We start from the raw sequence: 26,374 nt of genomic DNA, 5'->3' as shown, positions 1-26,374 counted from the left end.
GTTTTAGGGCAGTGTGTTTCCTGCCATACCTCATTGTCAGCATACACAAAGCACAATAGCGGCACAGGTGAAGGCCCTAGCACTGCCCTATGGTTTGAATCCTTGCTGCAGGAGAAAGCATCTGCTTTGACCAGAGCCTCACAGTTCGCTGATGGAAATTGCGGGAATGTTGGCCATTATATCTTCATGTGCCTCCTCTCATTCTGGGCTTCTTAGGAGACATGTCTGTTTCAGAGGGATTCCTGCAGATTCCCAGTACCTCGACACTGCAGGATTCTTCAGAACTACGGGCTTCTGGATCTCCTTTTACACCAGATTTTGTTCTTTGGCTTCATCAGACATGTCCTGGCTGCTTTGCAATTGTTTAAGCAAATAAGTCCCCCTCCTTGAACCCTCCTCCGGAGGTGCCTTCTAAGAAGTCCCAAGGGGGGAGCAGTTGGAATCTTGGGACACAGCCTACCTTCAACCTTACCTGTTGGACCAAGCGCCCTCTGTAGCATTTAAGCCTTTCTAGGGGAGACGGGGAGAGCTCCCTACAGAAAAGGGTGATGATCCTACAGTGCTCCATCTGTTTCACGAAGAGCTTTTCCTGTTGATCACCAAGTCTTTGGTGGTCCTTAAGCTTACTTCCTCCTGGGGACAGGAGGTGATAACCCCCCTGGTCCCTCTATTATGGATCGTTCCCTACCCATCATGCTATATGACATGCTTGCGGAGGCAGAATGCAGCTCTCCAAAGTCGGAACTCTTAAGTGGCAAAAGCCATGGCAAGACTGTATCCCCTGGTTCCTGAGTGAAAGGAGAAATATAGACAGCCAAAGGTGGATATCGTGGTCAGAGTGAACATTGCTGTTCTGGTTGAGGGAGGGACAACCCTGAAGGATCTTCAGGACCACAAGGTAGAGATGGCGCTCCAACAGTCTTTGATGTGTCTGTCTTAGGTCTTCAAGCAGCCATGTGCAGCTCCTTTGTGGCCAGGGCATGTTTCAGCTAGGTGCAGCAGGCCAATGCCTCTGGAGATCTGACATAGAGACTGCTTCTCTTGAAACAGGACTTACGTATTTGGCAGATGCTTTGTATGATTTGCTTCAAGTTTTAGCTCGCTCCATGGTTCTCTCTTGGGAGCTCGATATCTCCTTTGGCTGAGGAACTGGGTGGCTGACTCTGCCTCTAGAGATCACCTTCGCAGCCTGCCTTTTAAAGGTAAACTCCTCTTTGGAGAAGATCTTGAAACGTTGGTTAAAGGTTTAGAAAATACTGAAACACAACAGCTTCAAGCCCCAACCCTAGGTTCCAAGACTCAAGCTATTAGACCAGGAGGCATATTTTCAAAGCACTTAGACTTACAAAGTTCCATAGTAACCTATAGAACTTTGTAAGTAAGTTTTTTGAAAATGGTCACTCAGGTTACTATTTGCAGTGTTTCTGTTTTCAGCCCATGAGCCCTTCCTTTCAAGGGGATAAGAGAAGTTTGATTCACACCGGTGCCCCTCGCTTCTCTCAGTGATGCAAGGCAAGTTTGGTAGAAGGAAGTTTGTCCGACTTTTCAAGGGAAAGACCTAGATAATGTCCAACCAGTGGGTGGCTATGAGTTGGAGTTTGCCCACCCTATCGCAAATTTCTTCATGGAGTCTCTCTGCAAGGTTGCTCAGCTTAAAGGTTGGTGGTTCCCATTCCCAAGGTTCAGCAGGGCACGGGCAGGTATTCCATTTATTAAATTGTTCCCAAGAAGGACGGTTCTAGACCTAAAAACACTAAATTGTTTTCTCCGTGTCTTTCATTTTCGCATGAAGACTCTCGGATCAGTCATCACGTCGGTTCAGCCAGGTGAATTCCTGACCACCTTAGATCCCAAGAAGGCCTACTTCAATATTCCATTTTGGCCCCTGTGTCAAAAGAACTCTTGGGTTTTCCATTTTGGGCCAACATTTTCAATTTTGAGTGCTGCCCTTCAGGCTGGCTACCACTCCCAGGACCATTCCAAAGGTCATAGAAGTCATGGTGGCATTTTATGACAGGCGAGCATAAGAGTATATCTGTGCGTAGAAGATTGGTTGATCTGAGCCTCTTCATTTTAGGACATTCTTTGGGCCAAGAAAGAAGTGGTACAGCTCCTTCAATCCCTAGGCTGGGTGATAAAGTTCAGCAAAAGCAGATTGTAGCCCATGCAGAGTTTGTAATATCTAGGAGTGGTGTTCGGTACCAGCCAAGGGACGGTATTTCTTCCAGAACACAGAATGCTGAAGCTTCATTTGCAAGTTAGGCACCTCTTGCTCCTTCGCAGTCCAAAAGCTTGGGATTACATGCAGGTACTTGGCTGTATGACAGCAACCCTGGAAGTGGCCTCTTGGATGAGAGTTCATATGTGACCTCTACAGAGCTCCCTTCTCAGCAGATGGTCCCCAGTGGTTCACAGCTATGATGTATGTTTGCCTTGGACCACTCCGACCTGTCGTATTGTGCGAAGGTGGTTGAATTGAGTCCCTCTCCTGAAGGGGACTCCACTGCTCATCAAGAAAAGAGTAGTAGTTGCCACAGATGCCATTCTCTTTGGTTGGGAACTCATTGTGAAGACCGGGTTACTCAGGGCAAACAGTCCCTGGCCAAAACAAGGTGGTTGATCAATCATCTAGAGTTGAAATCTGCTTGTCTTGCAGTCTGAGCATTCCAGCAGCTGATCTGGAACAAACTGGTACAAGTCTTTTCAAACAATGTGACCATGGTAGCTTATATCAATCAACAGACAGGGAGGAACAAGGAGTGTCTCCCTAGCTCAGGAGGCTCATCTTCTCTGTCAGTGGGCAGAGAAACATCTGCTAGCGGTGTTGGTGGCACATATTTCAGGAGAAGAGAATCTTCAAGGAGACTTTTTCTCAGCAGATAGCATCTGGATCCAGAAGAATGTGAGCTATCCAGGAAAGCCTTTCTCTTAATTCGGTTATGGTGGAGAACTCACGTTTGATCTTATAGCTTCCAGAGTAAACCGCAAAGGGCCCAGGTTCTTTAGTCATTGCAGAGAACAGGGAGTGAAGGGAATAGATGCCCTAGTGAGCAAAGGCTGACGGAGGGCCTTGCTGTATGTGCTTTCCCTGTGGCTAACGGTAGGATGACTACTATTTTGCATTGTTTCTTATCGAGGGCTGGTCATGCTGGTAGCTCTGACTTCATCCAGAAGGCCTTGTTCGCCTAGGAGTGAAACAGGAGTTCCATTTTCCAGTGTTCAGAAGTCTGCTAGCAGTCTCAGGACCGAATCTAGATGGAAAATCTGTCCTTCTTTGGTCATACAACAAGGCTCTTGAGAGGTTGAGGTTAGGAGATGATAACTCAAAGATGTGATTACCACCCTCTTACAGGCTGGTAAGAGGTCTGCTTCTACAGCTAATGCCAGGGTATGGAGGATATTTGAGGGCTGGTGTTCTGAGAAGTTCTTCTCTTCCTTGAGTGCATCTTCTGCAGCATGGCCTTACGAAGGGTTTAACTTTTGAGTCCTTGAAAGTCCAAGTGACAGTGTTTGTCTGTTGTCAGGGTAGATTAAATAACCCTTCTTTTGTGCCTGTTTGTCTGGGATGGAATCTTAATATGGTACTCCATTGTTTACAGAAACCGCAATTCAGGCCTCTAAAGAAAGCAACCTTGAAAGATCTCACTTTAAAGACAGTGTTCCTAGTGCCCATTACTTCAGCAAGAAGACTTTCAGAACTCTCTCTAGGCTCTCTCTTATAGAGATCCCTTCCTTCGATTTTCTGAAGGAGGAGTGTCTATTCACATGGTCCCTTAATTCCTTCTGAAAGTGGTCTCCACCGTTCATCTGAATCCATCAATTCTTTCCTCATTTCATAAAGAGGAAGTCAGCTTGGAGTTTCAGTTCTTGAAATTCTTGGATGTTCAGAGAGCCCTGATGCAGTATTTGGAAATAACTGATGAGTTTCACAGATCTGACAGATTGTTTTTTCTTTTTGAAAAAAGTAGGAAGGGTGAGATGGCTATCAAGGCCACTGTTGCAAGTTAACTAAAGACTCAGATTCATCAGCTTACCTTCTGGTGAGGAAATGGCTCTCCCTTTTTGCTAAGGGTGTATTCGTCAAGGGGGGTCGCTACATCCTTGGAAGAGCTTAGAGCCATTTGAGGAGTATTATTTCCCACAGCTGTCTCTACATAGGATATTTGTAGAATGGTAGCATGGTTTTCTTTATGTTTATTTTTTTATTTAAAAATTTCTAATCCGCACCATCTACAGTACAGAGCAGATGTCACCAGGCAAGAGGCTTCTTTTGGGGCCTCACTATTGGGTGCAGGGATCTCTTGATTCCCTCTCCATATGAGGGCTGCTTTATTATGTCCCTCACATATTCAACTGGTTGAGAACTCTAAGAAAGGAGAAATTAGGGTTTACCTGTTAATGTTCTTTCCTTTTAGACTCTACAGACCAGTCCAACTTTCCCCCTAGTTTATACTTCTTCTTTAGATTTCAACTCTTCAGTTAAAAAATAAAAACACTATCAATAAGGTTTCATATATAGTGGTACGGAATTAATGGAATTTGTGGAGCTACAGACTAACCTTATAAAGCAAGGCACACTTCTGTGTTTTTCTATCTCCACCTGCTGGTTGATGAATATATAACACGTATTGGACTGGTCTGGTGAGATTAAAGGAAAGGAAATTAGCACATAAGGCCTAATGTCTCCTTTATTTCATCATCTATTATTCACAGCCTAATTTATTTCTGCATCTCTGAGGGGGCTCCATGTATTCCAAGCGTTTGGGTTGATAATATCTAATGACCTGAAGAGGGTAAAAGAATGAGACAAAATGAATGGCTAGAAAAGAGTAACTGGCTAGATCCATGTCAATCTGAATTCAGACCCGGTTATGGAACAGAAACGGTCCTCGTATCCCTGCTAGACGATCTTCACAGAAACCGAGACAAGGGATTCGCCTTGATGTTAGTACTGCTAGATTTCTCAGCAGCTTTTGACACTGTGGATCATGATATCTTGCTAGCACGAGTGACAGAAACAGGTATCAATGGAACAGTACTTGCTTGGTTCAGATCCTATCTATCAGACAGGCAACAATCCATAATGTTTGGCAACAATTCATCACCACCATGGACACTGACCTGCGGAATACCACAAGGATCGATACTGTCACCTATTCTGTTCAATATCTACCTCAAGCCACTAGCTGAGCTGATTCGGTCAATGGACACTCAGTTCTACATCTATGTGGATGATGTGCAGCTACTCATACCCATTGAACCTGATTGCTTGTCTAACATCAGTTCAAGAATGGGCTAAACACAACAAACTTTGCCTGAACCCAAGTAAAACTGAGCTTCTCTGGGTCCCTAACACAAGTGGATATATACCTGACATCAAAATCCATTTTGGGAAGTATGAACTCCCCCTCAAATCACAAGTCAGGAACCTTGGAATACAGCTAGATTCAACACTTACTCTGATTCCCCAAATCAAAGCAACCTTCAAGAGCTGCTTCTACTATTTGCGACAGCTACGCTGCCTCTCTCCTTACATCGAGAAGGTAAATCTTATCCCAGTTGTGCATGCCATGGTAACATCAAGACTGGATTACTACAATGCACTATACAATGGTCTGACTACAAAGGACCTGCACCAGCTCCAGTTGATTCAGAATGCAGCAGCAAGACTCATAGAAGGTTGCAAGCGACGTGACCACATCACACCATTTTTGCAAAAACTTCATTGGCTACCAGTACAGGGCTAAATTTAAAACTCTATGTCTGATCTTCAAGGCCCTGATAGGAAATGGCCCTGAGTATGTAAAGAATAGGATGATCCTCCACACACTGCCAAGGACACTAAGGTCCCCCCAAGGACTTTCACTAACTACACCTTCTCCAAAAGACATTACACGATGTGATACCTGCAAGCGGGCCTTCTCCGGAGTAGCCCACACACTCTGGAATGCATTGCCTGAAAGGCTCCACTTAACACAAGATTATTTCTACTTCAGGAAGCAGGTGAAAGCTTGGCTCTTCAACCAAGCCTTTAGTGGAAGAAGTAACTAACTTGTTAGTCTCACTCACACACACACAAGGAGTGACTCGGGCTGCACATACAGCAGTGGGACATGTTTATCCACTCCTTCATGTGCAACTTTCTTCAAATCAGTTACCTTACTTCTAATTCTTCCTACTTTCTTACCCATCTATATGTTACAACTTTGCCTTACCCTTCACTACCAATTATAATGTTCTATTACGTATTGTGTTGACAATGCTAGTATACCATACCATACTTTGTATTGTTTTCGAATATTTTTACTGCTGTAATTGCCTATTGCTCATGTTTGATCTATTCTTACTGTACACCGCCTTGAGTGAACTCCTTCAAAAAGGCGGTAAATAAATCCTAATAATAAAATAATAAAACAGAATGGAAAGCAAGTGGAATGGTAGGCTGCATAGTAGGCATTATAGCCAGCAGGAAAAAGGAGGCAATATTACCTCAATTCAAACCATTCTTTTAAGGCAAGCAGCTTGTTGAATTATACAGATTATTCATATGACTATGTTAGGCCCCAGATGCACATAAACATTTTGGAAGGACAAAAGCCCTTTATAACAAGGGAGAAATGAAAACAGCATTGAACCCATTGAATTCAAATAGACAATATAAATCAAAAAGAATATTTCTCTCTTACCGGGATTTAGAGTAGGACCTAATCATGTTTTTAGTATAAATTGTGCTAAAATATACAGGGGGTACTAGAGGTCCTAGAGTGCGCCCATACTTTTTTCTACACTGTGTGATAGGCATATATGACCAACAGAGTTTGATGTAGAAGAGGTAAAAATTTCAATATGTTCATATTTCTACAGGAGCAGCTTTTAGTGCTGGGTTGACGGGAGGCATAAGCACATCTGTAGCAGTATTTTGTCACGAGCTTCCACATGAATTAGGTAAGAGAATTTTTTATTCCCAAGAGTTACCCAGTTCAGTTTTTGTGTGTGTGTGTGTGTATTTTACTTACTGTGATAATGGAAAAAATGTCAAGCATAATCAACTGAGGGGAAATAATGTAGAAAGGTTTATTTGTTTGTTACATTTGTACCCCACCTTTTCCCACTTATTAGTAGGCTCAAAGTGGCTTACATAGTTCCGGAGAGGTGGTTATAACGTCCTCACTTTTGTTTTCTATTTGTTTTCTTAACCGCTGCAGCACACTGAACAGAGGGTTTCAGCGTATCATCAACAACAATTCCGAGATCCCTTTCTTGGTCAGTGACTCCTAACGTGGAGCCTTGCATTACGTAGCTATAGTTCGGGTTCCTCTTTCCCACATGCATCACTTTGCATTTGCTCACATTAAACATCATCTGCCATTTAGATGCCCAGTCTCCCAGTCTTGTAAGGTCCTCTTCTAATTTTTCACAGTCCTCTCACAATTTAATAACTTTGAATAACTGTCATCAGCAAATTTAATTACCTCGCTAGTTACTCCCATTCTCTAGATCATTTATATGTTAAAAAGCAGTGGTCCCAGCACAGACCCCTGGGGAACCCCACTATCTACCTTTTTCCATTGAGAATACTGACCATTTAACCCTACTCCCTGTGTTCTATCCATTAACCAGTTTTTAATCCACAATAGGCCACTACCTCCTATCCCATGACTCTCCAATTTCTTCTGGAGTCTTTCATGAGGTACTTTGTCAAACGCCTTTTGAAAATCCAGATACACAATATCAACCGGCTCACCTTTATCCACGTTTGTTCACCCCTTCAAAGAAATGTAATAGATTGGTGAGGCAAGATTTCCCTTCACTAAATCCATGTTGGCTGTGTCTCATTAATCCTTGTTTTTGAATATGCTCTATAATTTTGTTCTTGGAAGCTGAAACTTCACCACCCTCAACATGACATAAAATGCTTCTTTTTACAAGTTCTTGCTGTGATTTTGTTGTCCTTGACAAATAGGCTATATCACCTAGAATGTCAAAGAGCAATACTAGAATTGTAGAAATTATTTCTAATTTACAAACTTTACTGAAAAACACTGATGTACATATTCCAGGAAATATTGGAAAATATGGTGAAACCTAGTGGAATGCATTTGTGAGTGCTTGTTTGATTCAGTTAAGTGCCTAAATGTTGCTTGTACATGCATATATATATGAACAGGTGAAACAAACATGAAAAATTTGTTTTACCACTGCTTTCTTTTTAAAGGCTAATTACACAAAAGAGTTGGTAGGTACTGTGAAATGGCTGTTAAATGGAAAGACTTGGATACCTCCAGAAATCCTGGAGGAATTTATTTCGTGCTTTATTTGAAAATAAGATTGCATTGTTGGGTGTGCAGTTGGATGAGGAGAGCCGAACAAAAGTTTGAGGAAGTGGGTGGAGAAGGGGATTGAGAATATTCTGTGGTTTTAGAGAAATGTGGAGGGGCATAATCGAAAGGGACGCCCAAGTTTTGCTGAGGACGTCCTCACAAAACGTCCCGGTGGAGGGGTGGGGAAACCCGTATTATCAAAACAAGAGGACGTCCATCTTTCGTTTCGATAATACGGTCGTGGGACACCCAAATCTTGACATTTAGGTCGTCGTACCCTAGACTTGGTCGTTTCTGATTTTCGGCGATAATGGAAACCAAGTACGCCCATCTCAGAAACGACCAAATGCAAGCCCTTTGGTCATGGGAGGAGCCAGCATTCGTAGTGCACTGCTGACATGCCAGGACACCAACCGGGCACCCTAGGGGGCACTGCAGTGGACTTCAGAAATTGCTCCCAGGTGCATAGCTCCCTTACCTTGTGTGCTGTGCCCCCCCCCCCCAAAAGAAAAAAAACCCACTCCCCACAACTGTACACTACCATTGCCCTTACGGGTGAAGGGGGGGGCACCTAGATGTGGATACAGTGGGCTTGTGGTGGGTTTTCGAGAGCTCACATTTACCACCACAAGTGTAACAGGTGGGTTGGGCCTTGGTCCGCCTGCCTGAAGTGCACTGCACCCACTAAAACTGCTCCAGGGACCTGCATACTGCTGTGATGGACCTGAGTATAACATTTGAGGCTGGCATAAAATATTTTTAAAGATGTTTTTTGAGGGTGGGAGGAGGTTAGTGACCATTGGGGGAGTAAGGAGAAGTGAATCCCGATTCTCTCCTGTGGTCATCTGGTCAGTTCGGGCACCTTTTTGTGGCTTGGTCGTAAGAAAAACAGGACCAGGTAAAGTCGTCCAAGTGCTCATCAGGGACACCCTTTTTTTTTTCATTATGGGTCGAGAACACCCATGTGTTAGGCCGCCCAAGTCCCGCCTTCGCTACGCCTCCGACACGCCCCCGTGAACTTTGGTCATCCCTGCGACGGAAAGCAGTTGGGGACGCCCAAAATCGGCTTTCGATTATTCCAATTTGGGCGACCCTGTGAGAAAGACGCCCATCTTCCGATTTGTGTCGAAAGATGGGCGTCCTTCTCTTTCAAAAATGAGCCTAATAGTGTGCCCTCTTTGGAACATTTATTTAAGCAGGTTAAAGGAATGAATGCAATCATATGTCCTGACCTGTAAAATTCACATTTTTGAAGCCTTCAGTTTTGCAATGGCTGCTTGAAGAATTGGTGTTTCTGGAAGTTAGTGTTCAGTGATTACTCCGAAACAGACGCAGGAGGAGAAAGACCCCTTAACCCTTTAGTTTCCAATGTTCCCGTAATAAGCCATATGGGAACAGATTGATGGGAACATTGGACACTAAAGGGTTAACCAATTTTAGATTTGCAGTATTCAGCTAAAGCACTGGAGAGAGCTTTATTTTTGGTTCTGAGGTTATTAGGATCAGTATTCCATTTGAAATCCCTCAAAAGATCCTGGGTATCACTCTAGTTTCATCACTGACGATGCACAAGTTAAGACATTTTGGAAGCTATGACAATTAAAATGACTATGTAATTATTTGATCAATTCAGGATTATTTTGGAGTCTTATATAAGGTCCCAGTTAGATTATTGTCACATCCTTTATGAGGGTTGCTGTCATTAGTTTATACCTTAGGTTACAGACTTTACAGAATACAGAAATTAGGCAATTGTGTAGTCTTGTGGTGAGATCTTAAAGCATTGCAGGGAATTCATTTCTTTCTTGAGGGAAGATCATCAGTAGCTATATTGGATCAGGATATATTGGCGCCTTTTTTCCACTAACTTTGGAATCCCACAAGGTTCTCTTTAATCTGTATTTAAGTACTTTCAGAAAATTATGCCATCATTCAGGATTTAATATTTAATTATATGCAAATGATAGAAAGGGTTGCAGATAGAAGAGGTTGAATCAAGTATTACAGAAGAACGCAAATTGGTTATTTTGTAATGATATGTGGCTGAATCCACAAAAACTAAAACTCTGATGAGATACAAGATGGTGAAATAAAACCATAAATACTAATTTTTCTTCAGGATGCTAATATGTTAATTCTTGTGTTCCTTTCAGGTGATTTTGCGGTGCTTCTTACAGCAGGTATGACAGTAAAGCAAGCCATTGTCTACAACCTCCTGTCTGCCATGATGGCTTATGTAGGAATGCTGATTGGCACAGCTGTTGGCCAATATGCCACTAACGTCACCCTCTGGATCTTTGCTATCACTGCTGGCATGTTTCTATATGTAGCACTGGTAGATATGGTAAGTAGTTTGAAATTCCTGTGCCTTGTACTTTATGTAACATTGCCTATTAGCTTCTATTCATCACTTTCACATTTGCAAATACTCATTCTTATCTCATGCCATTTTTGTGCTCACTGCTTAGTACATAGTTATATCATATGACAATCTACAGAATTCTTTCGATAAGAATTTGAGATGTGTACAGCTTGCTTATTCTCCTGGTAGCCATCAAAACAAGGGTCTTCCAGGAAAGTTATTTAGGGTTAGCTAGTCCCAAGGGCTGAAATGATGGTTGAGCTGAGCAAGAATCACTAGTTAGCTCACACCATTTTATTGAGAACCCATTATGGAAGCAGGATGTCTAGAGGCATTTTTGTGTGCAACACACCTCACTTGAATCACTTACAAGAGGATGAACTGATATTATCTGAGTTCAGTTGTTTGTTTGTTTTTTTAATAAATTGTATAGAATCCGACTTGAGGCCTGAATCTGAGAGATGCCAAAGATAGTGTAAGTAGTCTGAAACTCTGAGATATTTGAGCAGGTTATGTGGAGGCTAACAAGATTTCCAGAACAGCCGGGGAAACTGGTAAATCCCTTTTAATATTCTTGCAGTCAGCACTACAGATGTGTTAGTTGGCGTATAGGAAAGTGCTGTTTTGTAGAGTCAGCAAGGAGGCCTTAAAGTTCAGTTGAATTGATTGATCTCAGGCTAGTGTGATGAGCTGAGCGAAAGGATGGTAAGAAGGGCAAAAGATGCCACAGGAGTGATGTGAGCATTGTCCTGTATTTTATATATGACTCTTGAGTTTAGTTCTGCTTGCCGTATCTCAAAAAAGATATAGCAGAATTGGAAAAGGTTCAAAGAAGAGCGACCAAAATGATAAAGAGGATGGAACACCTCTCATGAGGAAAGGCTAAAGAAGTTAGGTCTCTTCAGCTTGGAAAAGAGACGGCTAAGGGGATATATGATTGAGGTCTACAAAATCCTGAATGGTATAGAATGGGTAAAAGTGAATTGATTTTTCACTGTTTCAAAAAGTACAAAAACCAGGGGGGACACAGTTGAAATTACATGGAAATACTTTTAAAACAAACATGAGGAAATATTTTTCCACTAGGTTAAGCTCTGGAACTCATTGCTGGAGGATATGGTAAAGGTGGTTAGCATATCTGGGTTTAAAAAAAGGTTTGGATAAGTTCCTGGAGGAAAAAGTCCATAGTTTATTGAGAAGGACATGGGGAAAGCCACTGCTTGCCCTGGGATTGGTGTCATGGAATATTGCTTCTAATTGGGTTTCTGCCAGGGTCCCTGAGAAATGGAGGAACTGGTTTGGTCTCTTTTACATTTATGACCCTGCAGGTACCTGATTACATCCCATTAGGATTTTGCTGTGAGCAATATCTTTTCCTTGTTTTATTTATCTTGTTGAAGAAGAGAGCAAATAGAAGCATCTGGTCCATCTGTGGAAAAATTTAGACTGAAGAAAAAAAGGGATTGCTAGGAGTGCAGGAACACTTGCAAATGCTTAGGAAGCCTGTTTGAGGCTCAACTGAGCAAGAAGAGCACTAGGCAGATGTCACTAGTGTATCTACAGAGAAACTGATAAGACTATTCATATTTACGAAAATTCTCCATTTCTAAATCAGATAAAGATCACAATAAAATGTGTAAATTGAGGTTAATAACAAATAAGGGGGCCATTTTACTAGGCTGTGGTAAGTTTTTGGTTCGGCGCACATGTCCTGCGGTAGTTTTGGGTTCAGTGTGCACTACCCACATTCTAAAAAATAGAAAATATATTTTAGCTCTAGGGGCAGAGAGTAGTAAGGTTGGCACGGGAGCCATAAGCACCTACATAATGGGTGGCAATAATGACCACATGCTAATGGTAAAATTAGCTCGTGGCCTTTAATGGAGTAAATGGAAAATGTGCCCATTTTACATCTGTGCTAAAAGTGGCCTCAACACATGGGAAAGCTGTGCACTAGACATAGCGCAGGCCACTTTTTAGCACAGCTTAGTAAAAGGGCTCCAAGATGTTGTACAATTGATATAACAATCTTCTTAATACATTTAGGAGTCGTTTTACTAAACCAGCTGTAAAATTTTCAGTTACCTGCCGCAGCTCAACATGGGACTTTACTATGCGATAGCTGCAAATTTAATGCAGCACCTATTGGGGGCATTTCCAGTATTTTCTGTTGCAGGTCATATGTCAACAGTCACATTAATGCCTGGTACCTGCTGCCATTTAACGCGGAAGCACTTGGTGCATCCTATTTAGGAAGCGGTAAGTGGTCCCACATTAACTCCGCGTTAGTCACAATAAGAGCAGCATGTTAACTGCCAAATGTCATCCATGCCCCTGATTCAAAAACCAGTTATTGTGTATTTTACCACAATACTGGTAAATTACGCAGAGCCCCTTATTGCCGCTCTGCCCTAGTAGTTACCATGCGTTAAGTGCATAATGAAGTTTAGTAACAGGGCCTCTTACTTATTTAAAGTTAGCTCATAAATAACATAGTAGATGATAGCAGATAAAGACCTGTACTCCATCCAGTTCATGCCTTTTGGTAGCAGCTTAAGGTGACTTAGCACATTATGCTAAGTATTTCCCTGTCTCCAAGTGAGCTTACAATCAAAGTTTAGAAATGCTGCTTATTAGTGGGAATACCAACTGTGTACATGATTAAGGTGTTAATGTGTTACTTGCTCAGCAAACTTCTCTAATCCAGGGTCACTGAGATTTGTTTCGGTTTCTCTAAATCTTCAGAAGTAAACACCATTTAGAGGAACCTCAGTGAACCTGAAAGGTATGATGGATCAAATCAACAATCTAAAGAGCAGAAAATCACCTAGACAGGATGGTATACATCCCAGAATAATGAAAAATGAAATTGCAGATCACTATTAGTAGACTGTAATCTATTGTCCACAGTACCTGAGGATTGCAGGGCGGCCAGTATAACATCAGTTTTTATAAAGGGTTCCAGGGATGATCTGGGAAACTGTGGATCGATGAGCTTGATGTGAGTGCCAGGCAACATGGTTGAAACTGAATAAAATTACTGAACACATAGAACCAAGTCAACATGGATTTAGCTGAGGGAAGTCTTGCCTTACCAATCTGTTAAATTCTTTTTTTTAAATTGTGAATAAAGTTGTGGGTTAAGGTGATCCAGTTGATTTTGTTATGTCTGGATTTTCAGAAAGCATTTAACAAAATACCGCACAAAATATTCCTGAGTCAATTAAAAGAGCCATAGGATAAGAAGCACTGTCTTGTGGATTGAGAACTAGCTAAAAGGTAGGAAAGAGTAGGGTTAAATGGTCTTTTTTTCTCAGTGGAGGAAGGTAAATAGTAAATACCCAAGGGATCTGTACTGGGACCGGTGCATTATAACATATTTATAAATGATCTGGAAATGGGAACAATGAGTGGGGTCATCAGATTTGCAGATAACACTGACTTTTTTGTAGTTGTTAAATTGCATATGGCTTGTGAGAAATTGCGGAAGGACCTTACAAGACTGGGAGATAAAATTCAGCGTGGAGAAGTGCAAAATAATGCACATAGAGAAGAGTTATCTAAATTACAGCTACATAATGCTAGGTTCCGCATTGGGAGTTAACACCCAGAAAATTATCTAAGCGTCATGGTCAGTATGATAAAATCTTCTATTCAGTGTGCAGGAGCAACCAGAAAAGCAAACTGCGTTGGGAATTATTAGGAAAGAAATAGAGAGTAAACAAAGACTATCATTACCTCTGTATCACTCCATAGTGCATCTGCATCTTGATTATTTTGTGCAGTTCTGATTGCTGCATCTCAAAAAAGGTATTATGGAATTAGACAAGGTAAAGGGAAAGGCGACCAAAATGATTAAGGGGATGGAGCAACTTTTTTTATGAGGAAAGACTAAAGAGGTCAGGGCTCTTTCAACTTTAATAAGAGATGGCTCAGGAAATATAATCGAAGTTCATAAAATCCTGAATGGAGTGGAATGCATAAACACAACTTAATTGTTTACTGTTTCAAAGAGAACAAAGACTAGGGGACATGCCATGAAATTACAAAGTGGGACATTTAAAACAATAGGAGAAAATATTTATATGCTGTTTCATAGTTAAACCTTGGAACTTGTTGCAGAGGATGTGACAAAAAGTACATTTTCAAACAGAGTTTCAAAATGGTTTAGACAGGTTCTGGAAAAATGTCAATTCAACTGTTATTAAGGTAAACCTGGGAAAAATCAATGTTTATCCCTGGGGATAAGTAACATAAAATCTAGCTACTTTTTTGGATCCTGAAATATATTTGTGATGGCTACTGTTAGAAACAGGATACAGGGTTTGGTGGACTTTGATCCAATATGTAATTCTTTAGCTTTTATCCTGTGTTTCGCAACCCTCTCCTGGAGGTACAAGTAGCCAGAATAATTTTCAGGCTTACCACCGTGAATATACATAAGATAGACTTGCATACAGTGGGTCATCAGAATATGTAAATTTATCACATGCATATTCATTGTAGTCCTGAAAACCCAACTGGGCTAGGTGTGTGTCCTGGACAGTGTTGGGAAATAGTGGTTAAATCAACTATTATTTCTTGTTGTTCCCCTCCCCCTACTATTCTTTGCCTCATTGTTTTACTTTTGGAGTGGTTTTTTTTTTTTTTTTTAATTCCCGCGCTTTCCCACTCATGGCAGGCTCAATGCGGCTTAGGTACTTATTTTGTACCTGGGGCAATGGAGGATTAAGTGACTAGCCCAGAGTCACAAGGAGCTGCCTGTGCCTGCAGTGGGAATCGAACCCAGTTCCCCAGGACCAAAGTCCACCACTGTAACCACTAGGCCACTCCTCCACTTGTTTCTTGCAACAGTAGCAGTACCAAATTACTTATGTGAGCAGGTGTTCTCTGTGGACAGTTGCAATCGAGTCCTCACAGCATGAGTAATGTCACCAGTGGAGCTGCAAGAAAAGTGACTCCAGCTTAGCGATACTAAAGCTTTTGCGCTGCTTCACTGTGCATAGGCTCCATTTCCTGCCTGCTCTTGGGGTTTGGGATCACCTCGGTCCATTTGTTAGCTAAGAGTACCTTCCTTAGCACCTGCAGCAGATGAATTCAGAGACTTGTGGGCTGTGACCATCTACCGGCAGTTGCAGACAGTGAGCACTGAACTCTTGTCTTATAGGATGGTATGCTACTTGGTTAGTCGCTATGCGCTCGATGCATAAAACTTACCGGGACATCAGTGTGCTTTTTTGACAGGTTTCATCCGGTTTAGTGAGCATGTTATTCAGCGGGAGATGCACAAAGAGGTTCTGTGGGCTGTTTTTTTGTTCACAGCAGCAGATAACGGGAATGGATCTTGCCCAGGCCTGTTGCATGCCTCCCTGCACCTCTTGCACTCGTATTTCCTGCCCCGGGCTCTTCGGCTTGCCTTGGAACCATGAAAGTTTTGGGAAAAAAAAGAAAAGCTACACATTCAGCTTGTATGCATGTATGAAAGCCATGTGTAGCACACACTGTTCTGATCATGCCCTGTCAGGTGGATGCTCTGCGCATTCCCTGGCACTTTCCCTATCAAGCTGCACGGTAAAAGTCCGTGAGACTCATTTGCATGTGATTTCTTCTGAGAATCACTCGTTATTTCCCCCTGAACCTGAGCAGCTCTTTCTGAGGACTTTCGTGCATTGGCCCCTATGTCTGTATCTCCAGCAAGCGATGAATAGTCTGTTGCAAGTTCCTGGTTTCATCTGTGTAATGGCCACTTTTCTGGGTGTTCTCACCTCTGATGCCAGCCTCTTCAGATGGAAAGCCCATTATCTCCACCACTGTGCACAGGGCTGCTGGTTGAGAGTGGAGGCTTCCTGGTCCATCAACAGATTGGAACTTTGAGCTGTCCAGAAAACTCTACTAGCCTTTATGCCTCTTCTTCACGGAAGGCCAGTGCACGTGCTCTTGGACAATGCCATAGCCATGTCTTACATCAACAGACAAGGAGGAATAAAGAGTGTATCTCTAGCCCAGGAGGCACGTCTTCTTTTTCAGTGGGCGGAATTGAACATTCCGATGATTTCAGTGTCTCACATAGCAGGTTCACTGAACTCACAAGCGGGTTTCCTCAGCAGAATGTCTCTGGACATGGAAGAGTGTCAGCAGTCGGACTGCATTTCGCCTCATTTCCACACGGTGGGGCCTTCTGGTTCTGGATCTCGTAGCATACATACTCAATGTGCAAGTACAAAGATTCTACATCTTCAGGGAGAAAGATGTGGGAAGGACATTGCGTGTTCTTGTAGCTTCGACCTGGCCCAGGTGTCCTTGGTATGCGGACCTCATCCATCTTCAAATCGCTCCTCAGTTGACTCTTCCTTCACAGATGGGCTTGTTACACCAAGATCCAGTACTTATGAAGGATCCCTTCCACTTTGGTCTTACTTCCTGGCTCTTGAGAGAGTGCGATTGAGGAAGAAGGGTTACATGGAGGATGATATTACTACTTTGCTGCATGTCAGAAAGCAGTCCACATCTTCTTCTTAGCTAGTGTGTGGAGAACTTTTGAGAGCTGGTCTGCACAGAATGGTGTTTCTCCATTTCGTGCTTCCTTGTCTCAAATTTTATTCTTCCTTCAGGAGGGATTAAAAAAAGACTGGGCTCTCATTTCGCTCAAGGTTCAGGTGGCAGCGTTGGCGTGTCATAGAGGCAAGATACAGAATGCTTAATTGGCTGCTCACCCTATTGTAGTGCAATTCCTCAAGGGAGTCGCTCATCTGTGCCCCCCTCTCCACAATATTTGTCCTCAGTGAAGTCTTCAAGTGGTTCTTAAGGCTCTTCAGTAAGGCCCCATTTGAGCCCCTTCGTTCGGCAACTGTCAAAAATCTTACTTTAAAGTCAGTATTTCTAGTTGCCATATCGTCGGAACAGAGTTTCAGAGCTTCGAGCTCTCTCTTGCAGGGAACCTTTTCTCCGCTTTTGTGATTCTGGAGTTTCCATATGGACAGTTCAGTCCTTTTTGCTGAAGATTGTATCTCCTTCTCATATTGAGCAGACTGTTTTTCCAGGGAGGCCTATTCTGCAGAATACTCTTCCCTGCGACTGTTGGATGTGAAGCACGCCCTTATATGCTATCTTACTGCTACCAATGATTTTAGGCAGTCTGATCATCTTTTTGTCCTCTTTACAGGACCCTGGAAGAGTTTGCCGGCTTCCAAAGCAACAGTGGCTTGATGGCTTAAGGAGGCTATTTCTTTGTCTTACATTCTGCGGGATATATCTGCTCCCATGCACATCAAGGCTCATTCTGCCAGGTCTTTGACAGTGTCTAGGGGCATTTTCGTTGGCAGAGATCTATTGGTCAATGTTGTGGTCTTCTCATTCCTTTGTTAAGCATTATTGTTTGGATGTGTCTCCTCAATCAGATGCTTCCTTTGGGGCCACGGTTCTCGCTGCAGGGATTGGTTTTGTATATCCCATTTGTCTGGACTGATCCTTGGGACATAATGGAAGGGAAAATTAGTTATTTACCTGATAATTTTCTTTCCTTTAGACCCAAAGGATCAGTCCAGAGCCTGCCGTTCTGTGATGGTTTTGGTTTTTCCGGGTTCTATATAATTTCTGGTGTTTGTATTGTTCTGGTTCCATTATTTCTAAGGCACAAGTTTTGCCCTTTATTTCATAGTTCTTTTTCTGTCTAGAGGATGGAGTTTTTTTCTCTGGAAGTCACTCGCTTTCAGGGGGTCTTTTACTAAGGTGTGCTGGTGTTTTTAGTGCGTGCTAAAAATAGGCGTGCGCGAAACGCTAAAGATGCCAATGTATTCCTATGGGCGTTTAGTGCACACATATTTTTAATGCACGCTAAAAATGCCAGCACGCCTTAGTAAAAGACTCCCTCAATGCTTTGTTATTGAATATTAACTTGGTTGCTAAGCACAGGAGCTTGTGAGGCACAGAGTTCTCTCTCTACCTGTTGGTCACAATCCATTTGTTTGGACTGATCCCTGGGAACTAAAGGAAGGAAAATTATCAGGTAATTAATTTTTCCATACGGCTGAGTTTTAATGGTGGTCTCCTGAAAATAGAAACAGAATTGAGAATATTAGGGATCCTGGTGGCTAGGCATCTGCCACTGCACTGTAGTGTTTGTCCAAGTAGTGTACTGGAGGAGTAGCCTAGTGGTTAGTGCAGTGGACTTTGATCCTGGGGAACTGAGTTCGATTCCCACTGCAGCTCCTTGTGACTCTGGGCAAGTCGCTTAACCCTCCATTGCCCCTGGTACAAAAATAGTACCTGAATATATGTAAACCGCTTTGAATGTAGTTGCAAAAACCTCAGAAAGGCGGTATATCAAGTCTCATTCCCCCCCCCCCCCCTTAGAAAATTAAGGCAAATACATCATTGTTTTAGTGTTGATAATTTTAGACTGCTGGTTCAATCCCTCATTTTATCACACATTGATTATTGTAATCTGTTATATGTAGGCTGCACTGTGTTAGAAAGAGATTACAGTCGGTGAAAAATGTGGCTGCAAAATTGATCTTTTCTAAGTCTAAGTTTGAAAGAATCACCTATATGTAGCACTACATTGGCTCCCGGTGGAGGCAAGATGGATTTTTAAACTTTGTACAATGATTTATTTGATTTTGCATGGAAATTTGCCTGAATATTTAAATCAATGGATACTATTACCATTACCTAAAATTAGGAATGGGAGACTAGCTAGCAATTTCCTGGATCTGTCATTTCCTTCCCCCACAGGCATTAGATTCAGGTCATTACATGCATTGACTTTACCTTATCTGCAAAATGCTGGAACAACTTACCAATTCAGATAAGGACCATGACGCATTATAGGGTGTAAACTTTTGAAAGCTTATTTATTTAAAAGAGATGTATTGCAGAATGTATACTAGTAGCCAACAATTGTTGATACTTAATTCATTAGGTGATATTTAAGTTCTTTGTTTTAAATCTTACTATGCTACATGCGTTCTTACTATTGGCATTAAGAGATGTTCGTCTGAAATTTAAGCGACAGAGAGAGTTTTACTTAACCTGGCAATGCTACATACATGCCCTTGCACCGCAGGCCCGTAGTGCCATTCTTAATCAATGTACGAGAGAGGCGCTTACCAAATGCGGGTGACCGTTGACTCCCTTTGTTGAGGAGATGGGATTCTTATGGTGGGGAAGGGGGGGGGGTTAGAGTTGGGGGGGGTGAGTTAGGTTGGAGAGGGTTTGGGGAAAAGGGTCATGGGGGGGGGAATTATAAAAATGCTTGATGACACGTAGTAACTGTATAAATGTATGTAAGATATCGCATTTATTGCCCTGTATATTATGGATACTATGTACTGTGAAATGTTCCATCAATAAAATTGTTGAAATATAAATCTTACTATGTATTTCTGATGGATGTACTTCATTTCTTGATGTAAGTCGCATTGAACTCTTTATGGGAATATTGGCGACTAATAAGAAATAAAGTAAAGTAAGCCCTTTGAAAAATTGGGCATTACATTGGCCACCTTCCAATCTTCAGATACCATGGACAGTTTTAATTACAGATTACTCATAGAGAATCAGCAGTTTTCATTTTTAAGTTCTTTCAGTACTCTGGGGTGTGTACCATTCGTTCCAGGTCATTTACTGCTCTTTTGTCAATTTGGCTTATTATTTCTTCCAGTTTCACAGAGATTTTTTTTTAAGTTCCTCCATATTGTCACTCTTAAACCCATTTCTGGTACAGGTGAATCCTATACATTCTCCTCAGTAAAGATTGAAGCAAGGAATTCATTTAGTCTCTCCTTGTTTGGCCTTGTCCTCCCTCTGCCCCTTTTACCTTGGTTAACTAACGGTTCCACAAATTCCATCACAGGATTTCTGCTTCTGATGTACCTGAAAAAGATTTTACTTTGAGTTTTTGCTTTTATGGCAAATTTCTTTTCAAATTCTCCTTTAGCCTTCTTTTTCAAAGTTTTGAATATATCTTGCCATTGTTTATTCTGTTTCCTGGGGTTTTTTTTTTTTTCATTTGAATCATTTTTCCTTTTTTGAAAAGTATTTTTTTGCCTCTAATAGCCTCTTTCAGTTTACCTCACCTCAGACTTTGAATGTGATTTTTTTTTTTGGCCCATCTAAAAACTTATGTAGACTTTATATAGAAACTATAATATGAAAGCTGAACGGTGAAAGGTAACATGAGTTGAAAACCACTTGTGTTCTTTTATTGCGTGAAAACTATGGATTGTGAATTATTTTACACTTTCTATCAGTAGAACAGCAAACGTGTGAATTAGCAGTGGCAGTTCTCATAAATTTAAAATTGTATTGGTGAACAGAATTGTTTTATTATCTCCTTGTTCTTCTGCTCGAAACATATAATCTGCTCTTATAAGTAATAATTTTGTATCTTGCCTGTTGTGAGATTTTACCTATCCTCATTATTCTTAGTACACCTACAGACAGTCTCATATAACACATAGTGAGGGTTTTGATACCTAGCCTTTGAATTGTGCAGTACAATAAAACAAAAAATATAAACATTGTTTGCAGCTCAGCCAGCCAGGCTGAAACTAATTAGCAAATGCTTCTACAAAATATATTTCAAGTTTTAACAAGCCTTTAGGATTGTGGTGTTAGTATTAAAGAAGTGGATAAGCTGAGAGAGGAACATACATATTTTGTTAGCTATATTAGGCTTGGGTATTAGTTATTAACACAAAAGTGTGCAACAGGGAGCTTACTACAGTACTGAGAAATAATTAACTGATAATATACCACTTAAAGATATAATCTAGTATACTAGGAACCAGCATAAACCTAAACTTTAATGGCTGGGATACTGCTTTACAAATTAATGTTGACATAGACTAGTTTCATGCTCTGTATCCATTTTATGCCGGGCAGGCTGCTTTTGACTCTTCCCTTCATTCGTTTGATATTTTTTTAATTTTGTTTTATTAAATATAATTTCAAAATTAAGACTTCATTCAAACTAAAACGTTTTTTTTATTTTTTAGAGGTCTTTATTAAACAGTACAAGAATAGCAAATGGCACAGAACAATCATATCAAACCATTATATGAACATATCATAAACATCTTTTACATACTTAACTATCTTATACACTCTGAGCCTCATAAGGCCCCCTTTAAAAAAAAATACAGGGTCCAATCTCAGGTGTAAATAATATAATAGAGGCAGTGGGTATAAATCAAGATAATTGAAAGTCAAGCTTCTTGACTGAGGAAAGGTGCACAAAAGTAGAGGGCCAAATATCCTGGGAAAGCTTGCATAGACATCACATTTTATGGACCTTAAAAGGGGTTTCTTTTTTTTATTGTGCTACTTGTTGCGGTTACCATGCTAGAAAGCCTCAGTAACTGTTATTAGTAAATCTGTCTTAAGTGAACATTGTAATTAGTATCGTGTGAGCTTCTGATCGGTGAAGTTAGAAAAACTGCAGTTAAAGCCATTGTAAACATATAGTAAAAAGAATATACTTACAGTAGTTAGTCTGTATCAGAGATTTAATATATCAGCTGACAACCAAAACGCAGAACTAATTAGGTTTTCCTGACGGATAGTTTTATATTTGAACATTCACAGGTGAAGTAGGGTTTGTAAAAAGGCAAGTTAAGGGGAAGGCTGTTCTTTTTGATTTCATATTTTATATTCCAGAACTAATAACTTGATGGGAGAGAGCTTCACTTAGTGGTTCCCAACTGTGGGTTGTGATACCAAATGAGGTCACAGAAATAGCTTCCCTTTTCTTTGGACCTCCACTGTTAGTTATGTCCAGTAGTGGCATTCGGACTGGGGTTTCTGAGGAGGAAGTGGGGAGAGGAGTGGAGGTCAGCTGTTTTTGTTATTATCTGGTGTCATATTCTCAAATGCTAAATTTGTTGATCATACTGAATAAAAGGTTGGGAAGTACTGACAGTTCTAATTCCTGTGGCAGTGTGAGATGCCCCAGTATTCCACTGGGTGGTGGTCTTCTATCCTCCTGCCTCTTACTTTTCTCTTCCTGTACCTGATTGTAACTTGCCTTGAGTGCTAATGAAAAGGTGTAAGTTAATTCCAAATAAATAGTGTTATAGAAAAATGATAGTGCTATTTTAACTGTTTCTGAGTAATTATAAAGTTTTATTCGATCATTTAAGATTAATTTCCTCCTTCAGTCTGTAGGCCACTGTTTCCCAGTCTTGTCCTGGAGACACACCCATCCAGTTAAGGTTTTAGGATTATCACAATGAATATTGCATAAGATACACCCACATGCTTTGGAGACCCATTATATGCAAATTTATCTCATGCATATTCATTGTAGCAGTCCTGAAAACCTGACTGACAAGGTGTACCTTCATGGTAGGGAAACATTTTATACCAGCTCTTAGAAATCTGGGTTCAGGAGAATCACTAGATGTCAGTGACACCTAAAGTATTTATTAGTCTTGAACATTTTTATTTGATCTTTTCAGCTTCCAGAAATGCTGCATGGTGATGGTGGAAATGAAGAACATGGATATTGTCCATTGGGCCAATTCATTCTCCAAAACTTGGGCTTGCTTCTGGGATTTGCCATTATGCTAGTGATTGCTCTCTATGAAGATAAAATTGTATTTGACATTCAGTTTTGACCATGTCCGATACACACTGTGGTTAAATATTGCTACTTAAATGTCTCTGAGTCTGCTTTGTCATGTGCACATTGCTCACAAAGTGGCTTGCACTACTTACAACTGTGTTTGGTTCAGCATGGATTTACTCAGTTTTTCTAACTACAGTAGGATGTGTCTGGTACTTGCATAGTGCCACCAAAGTTTAAGGGGTACGTAGTACTTGAAAAGTGGCAAACGTAAAATTGAAAGAAGGATTCAAGCCTTACAGTACTTTCTGAAATTGCCCACAAGTAGTTGTATGAAAAGAAAAACTGTTAAACTGTCCCCTTAAGGTTTCTTTTTTTATAGTCAGATAACTATTCATTAAATTTAACTTATCACTTAACTCCAGCAGGTTTGTGTCAAAGGTAAAAATCCTGTCGTAAAGTCATCAACAGGCCATTTCTGGGTTTTGACAATATGAAATGTCATATGCTGCTTGCAACCCAAAGTACGTGATGGTTAAAAACCTTTATTTTGTATACTGTTAACTGTTGTCTCTATCCTAATGATCTATGTTTGGACTTTATTGGTTCAACAAATAGCATACCATGATCACGTTAGAGAGCATTTTTTTTCTCTTTACAAGATCATCTAAAGCTATGCTGAATGCAAGTACAAGATGACTACCATTACACATTTATGTAGTACTAGTGAATTGTTTACAAGAAAAAAAATAAAATCCCTGTAATATGATCCAAATCGTATAATGATTGAAACCCCCATCTCCCAGTATTTGTGTACATATGAGACTCAGCAATTAGATGTGTCTTGCAGAATCCTGACTCCTGCCAGCAAAGGGTTTAGCATCAATACAATTGAGGAACCTGCTAGGGTTCTACAAAGTCACTGAGCTTTTTACACACTTGCATATAAAGAAGTTAATGAATTACTAGGCCTTTGCTTACCAATATTGGTTTCTGTTGTTTGGTGTCAGTTTACAATATTGTTTATTAGTTAGCAAGACTATTTCTTGTAACTTGCCATTTGTTAAAATGTGAAATAATTTGTGAGAATTGCAAGCCCTGTTCATCCTTGTGTCCGTGACATTGTAATTTGTAGAAATGCTATAAATATGAAATCCACAGTTCTCTTTCAGATCTTAATATGGAAAAATAATTGTACTTTTAACTCATGCTCTTTTAGTCCACTTGGTAGCCAGTTTAGCTGCTTTAAAAAATGTGGACTACCTTCAAAAGAGCCAAATTCATTCATTCCATGAATCCTCTTTATTTTAGCAAGTTTCTGACACCTTAATTTAGACATTGTGAGCCAGTCTTTATTTTTCAAGATAATTTGTGTGTTGTAAAGAAACTATTACATTGTAAATGTGTGTAGGTCTGTCTGCCAGTATCTGATCTTAAAGCAGTATCAAAAGTATAGGTTAGATGTAAATTAGTTAGCTTTTCCCTACTGATGAGATGATCTGCTCATAATTTTTTTTAACTTGACACTTTATCCCATTGAATTGATCATTTTGTCTTGGTTCAGCAAATCTTTTTATCATATTTAGTTCTAGAACAGTGGTTTTCAAACTTATAGGAAACTACCAGTCAATCAAGTTTGTTTTTAGATATTTGCAGTGAATATGCATACACTACCTCCACTGCATATATCATCAAAATCTGACTGGCTGTTTCCTTACAAATACTGTAGCAACTTATTTTATTTTGAATGTATTTGGTGATCACATCCATTCATTTTTCAGAATACAAAAAATGATTCAGCAATTCATAAAGACTTTGTTTTACCAAACCAAATAACAAAGACAAGTTGAAGTATTTTTGTTTGTACAATAATTTTTTTTTCTTTTATGTTTTACTATGACTTTTTCAGGATAATTTAACAGCAGCTGCTAATGTAATTTCAGTATTCAGACTTGAAATATTTTTACATCTTTGTTCAGACAATCTGAAATTCTACATCATTTGTACTTGGTTCCAACATTCCATTCAGCTTGAAACCAGAGTCTCGTTCAACTTCTCCGTGTTGGAGCTCTTAAATGTTATCTGCATTACAATGCTGTCACTGTGTGACATCCATTGAGGTTTTGGTGCATATCACATTGCAGATCAATCAGCTGTGATTATGACTAGAAGATAAGTATCTAGATCAGGGTTGTCTAACCTCAGTCCTGGAAGGCTGCAATCCAGTTGTCTTTTCAGGATTTCCCCAATGAATATGCTTGATATCTGTTTGCATGCACTACCTCCATTGTATACAAATAGATCTCTTGCATATTTATTGGGGAAATCCTGAAAACCTGACTGGATTGCAGCCCTTGAGGACCAAGGTTGGACAACCCTGATCTAGATGCATTGTGACTTTTTTCCCATTACCAGTGAGTCTGTGCTTAAATGTGATTATGGTCCTTGATTTAAGCAAGATGATACCTGCTGAGATTTTTAAGCCATTTTGTGTTGAAACAAACCATTTTTTAAATTTTATAATGCTAAAGATGATCAATGGCTATTTTGTTCATTGTCAACACTGTTGTGTTCATTTTATGTACACAGTTATGTTCCTTGTAAATAAGGAAAAGAGCAAATAAAATTCTCAAAAGAGCAAGGTCTTTCATTCCATCTTTACGGCTATTATTTTTAAAATGATTATCTTAAAACAATTGTTACACATGATATATTTGCAGAACTAGTAAAAGGTGCAGATTTCACTTAAAAATATATTTAATGCAGGTTTGAATGTCCACAGGGTAATAGTTCAAATAATAAAGATAGCATTCTTCCATATTTTTAAAGTTTAAGCAGAACTACATTAATATTTTTATAAAGTTTTAGGATTATGAACTGAGTTGACATAACAGTGCTACTCCACGCCCTATCCAGTGTTCTTGAGGTTTATCTGAAGGGAGTGTCATTGCAATTACAAAGTTAGTAGAATGTCCAGTAGTAGACAATGTTCCTCTTCTCTCACTAGTCTTATATACTGGAGCTAGATAAGATGGTCGTTTGGAAATATCTGCCCTCTTACAAGGTTTAAGCCACATCTGTGAGAAAGCATAGATTACATTTCGGGATTACCAAACTGGAAAAACA

At 40.4% G+C, this 26,374-nt stretch overlaps 2 protein-coding genes across 2 annotated transcripts in view; one reads left to right on the top strand and one right to left on the bottom strand.

Annotated features, from left to right (window-relative positions):
• The window catches only part of SLC39A10 (solute carrier family 39 member 10), a 103,601-nt gene extending 78,499 nt beyond the window's left edge, over positions 1 to 25,102 (top strand). The window contains exons 8-10 of the mRNA XM_030210109.1: positions 6,865 to 6,945; positions 10,475 to 10,665; positions 23,142 to 25,102. Of these exons, the coding sequence (XP_030065969.1) occupies positions 6,865 to 6,945; positions 10,475 to 10,665; positions 23,142 to 23,300 (431 nt within the window). The 3' untranslated portion in view covers positions 23,301 to 25,102. The remainder of the gene's footprint in view (positions 1 to 6,864; positions 6,946 to 10,474; positions 10,666 to 23,141) is intronic.
• Positions 25,103 to 25,552: 450 nt separating this feature from the next.
• Positions 25,553 to 26,374, bottom strand: part of DNAH7 (dynein axonemal heavy chain 7) — a 525,690-nt gene continuing 524,868 nt past the window's right edge. Inside the window, 1 exon segment of the mRNA XM_030210108.1 lies at positions 25,553 to 26,325. Within this exon segment, the coding sequence (XP_030065968.1) occupies positions 26,119 to 26,325 (207 nt within the window). The 3' untranslated portion in view covers positions 25,553 to 26,118.

The sequence above is a fragment of the Microcaecilia unicolor genome, chromosome 7, assembly GCF_901765095.1.
Source record: "Microcaecilia unicolor chromosome 7, aMicUni1.1, whole genome shotgun sequence".
NCBI lineage: Eukaryota > Metazoa > Chordata > Amphibia > Gymnophiona > Siphonopidae > Microcaecilia > Microcaecilia unicolor.
The sequence above is the reverse complement of the archived record's forward strand: the minus strand, read 5'-3'. Positions and strand labels throughout refer to the sequence as shown.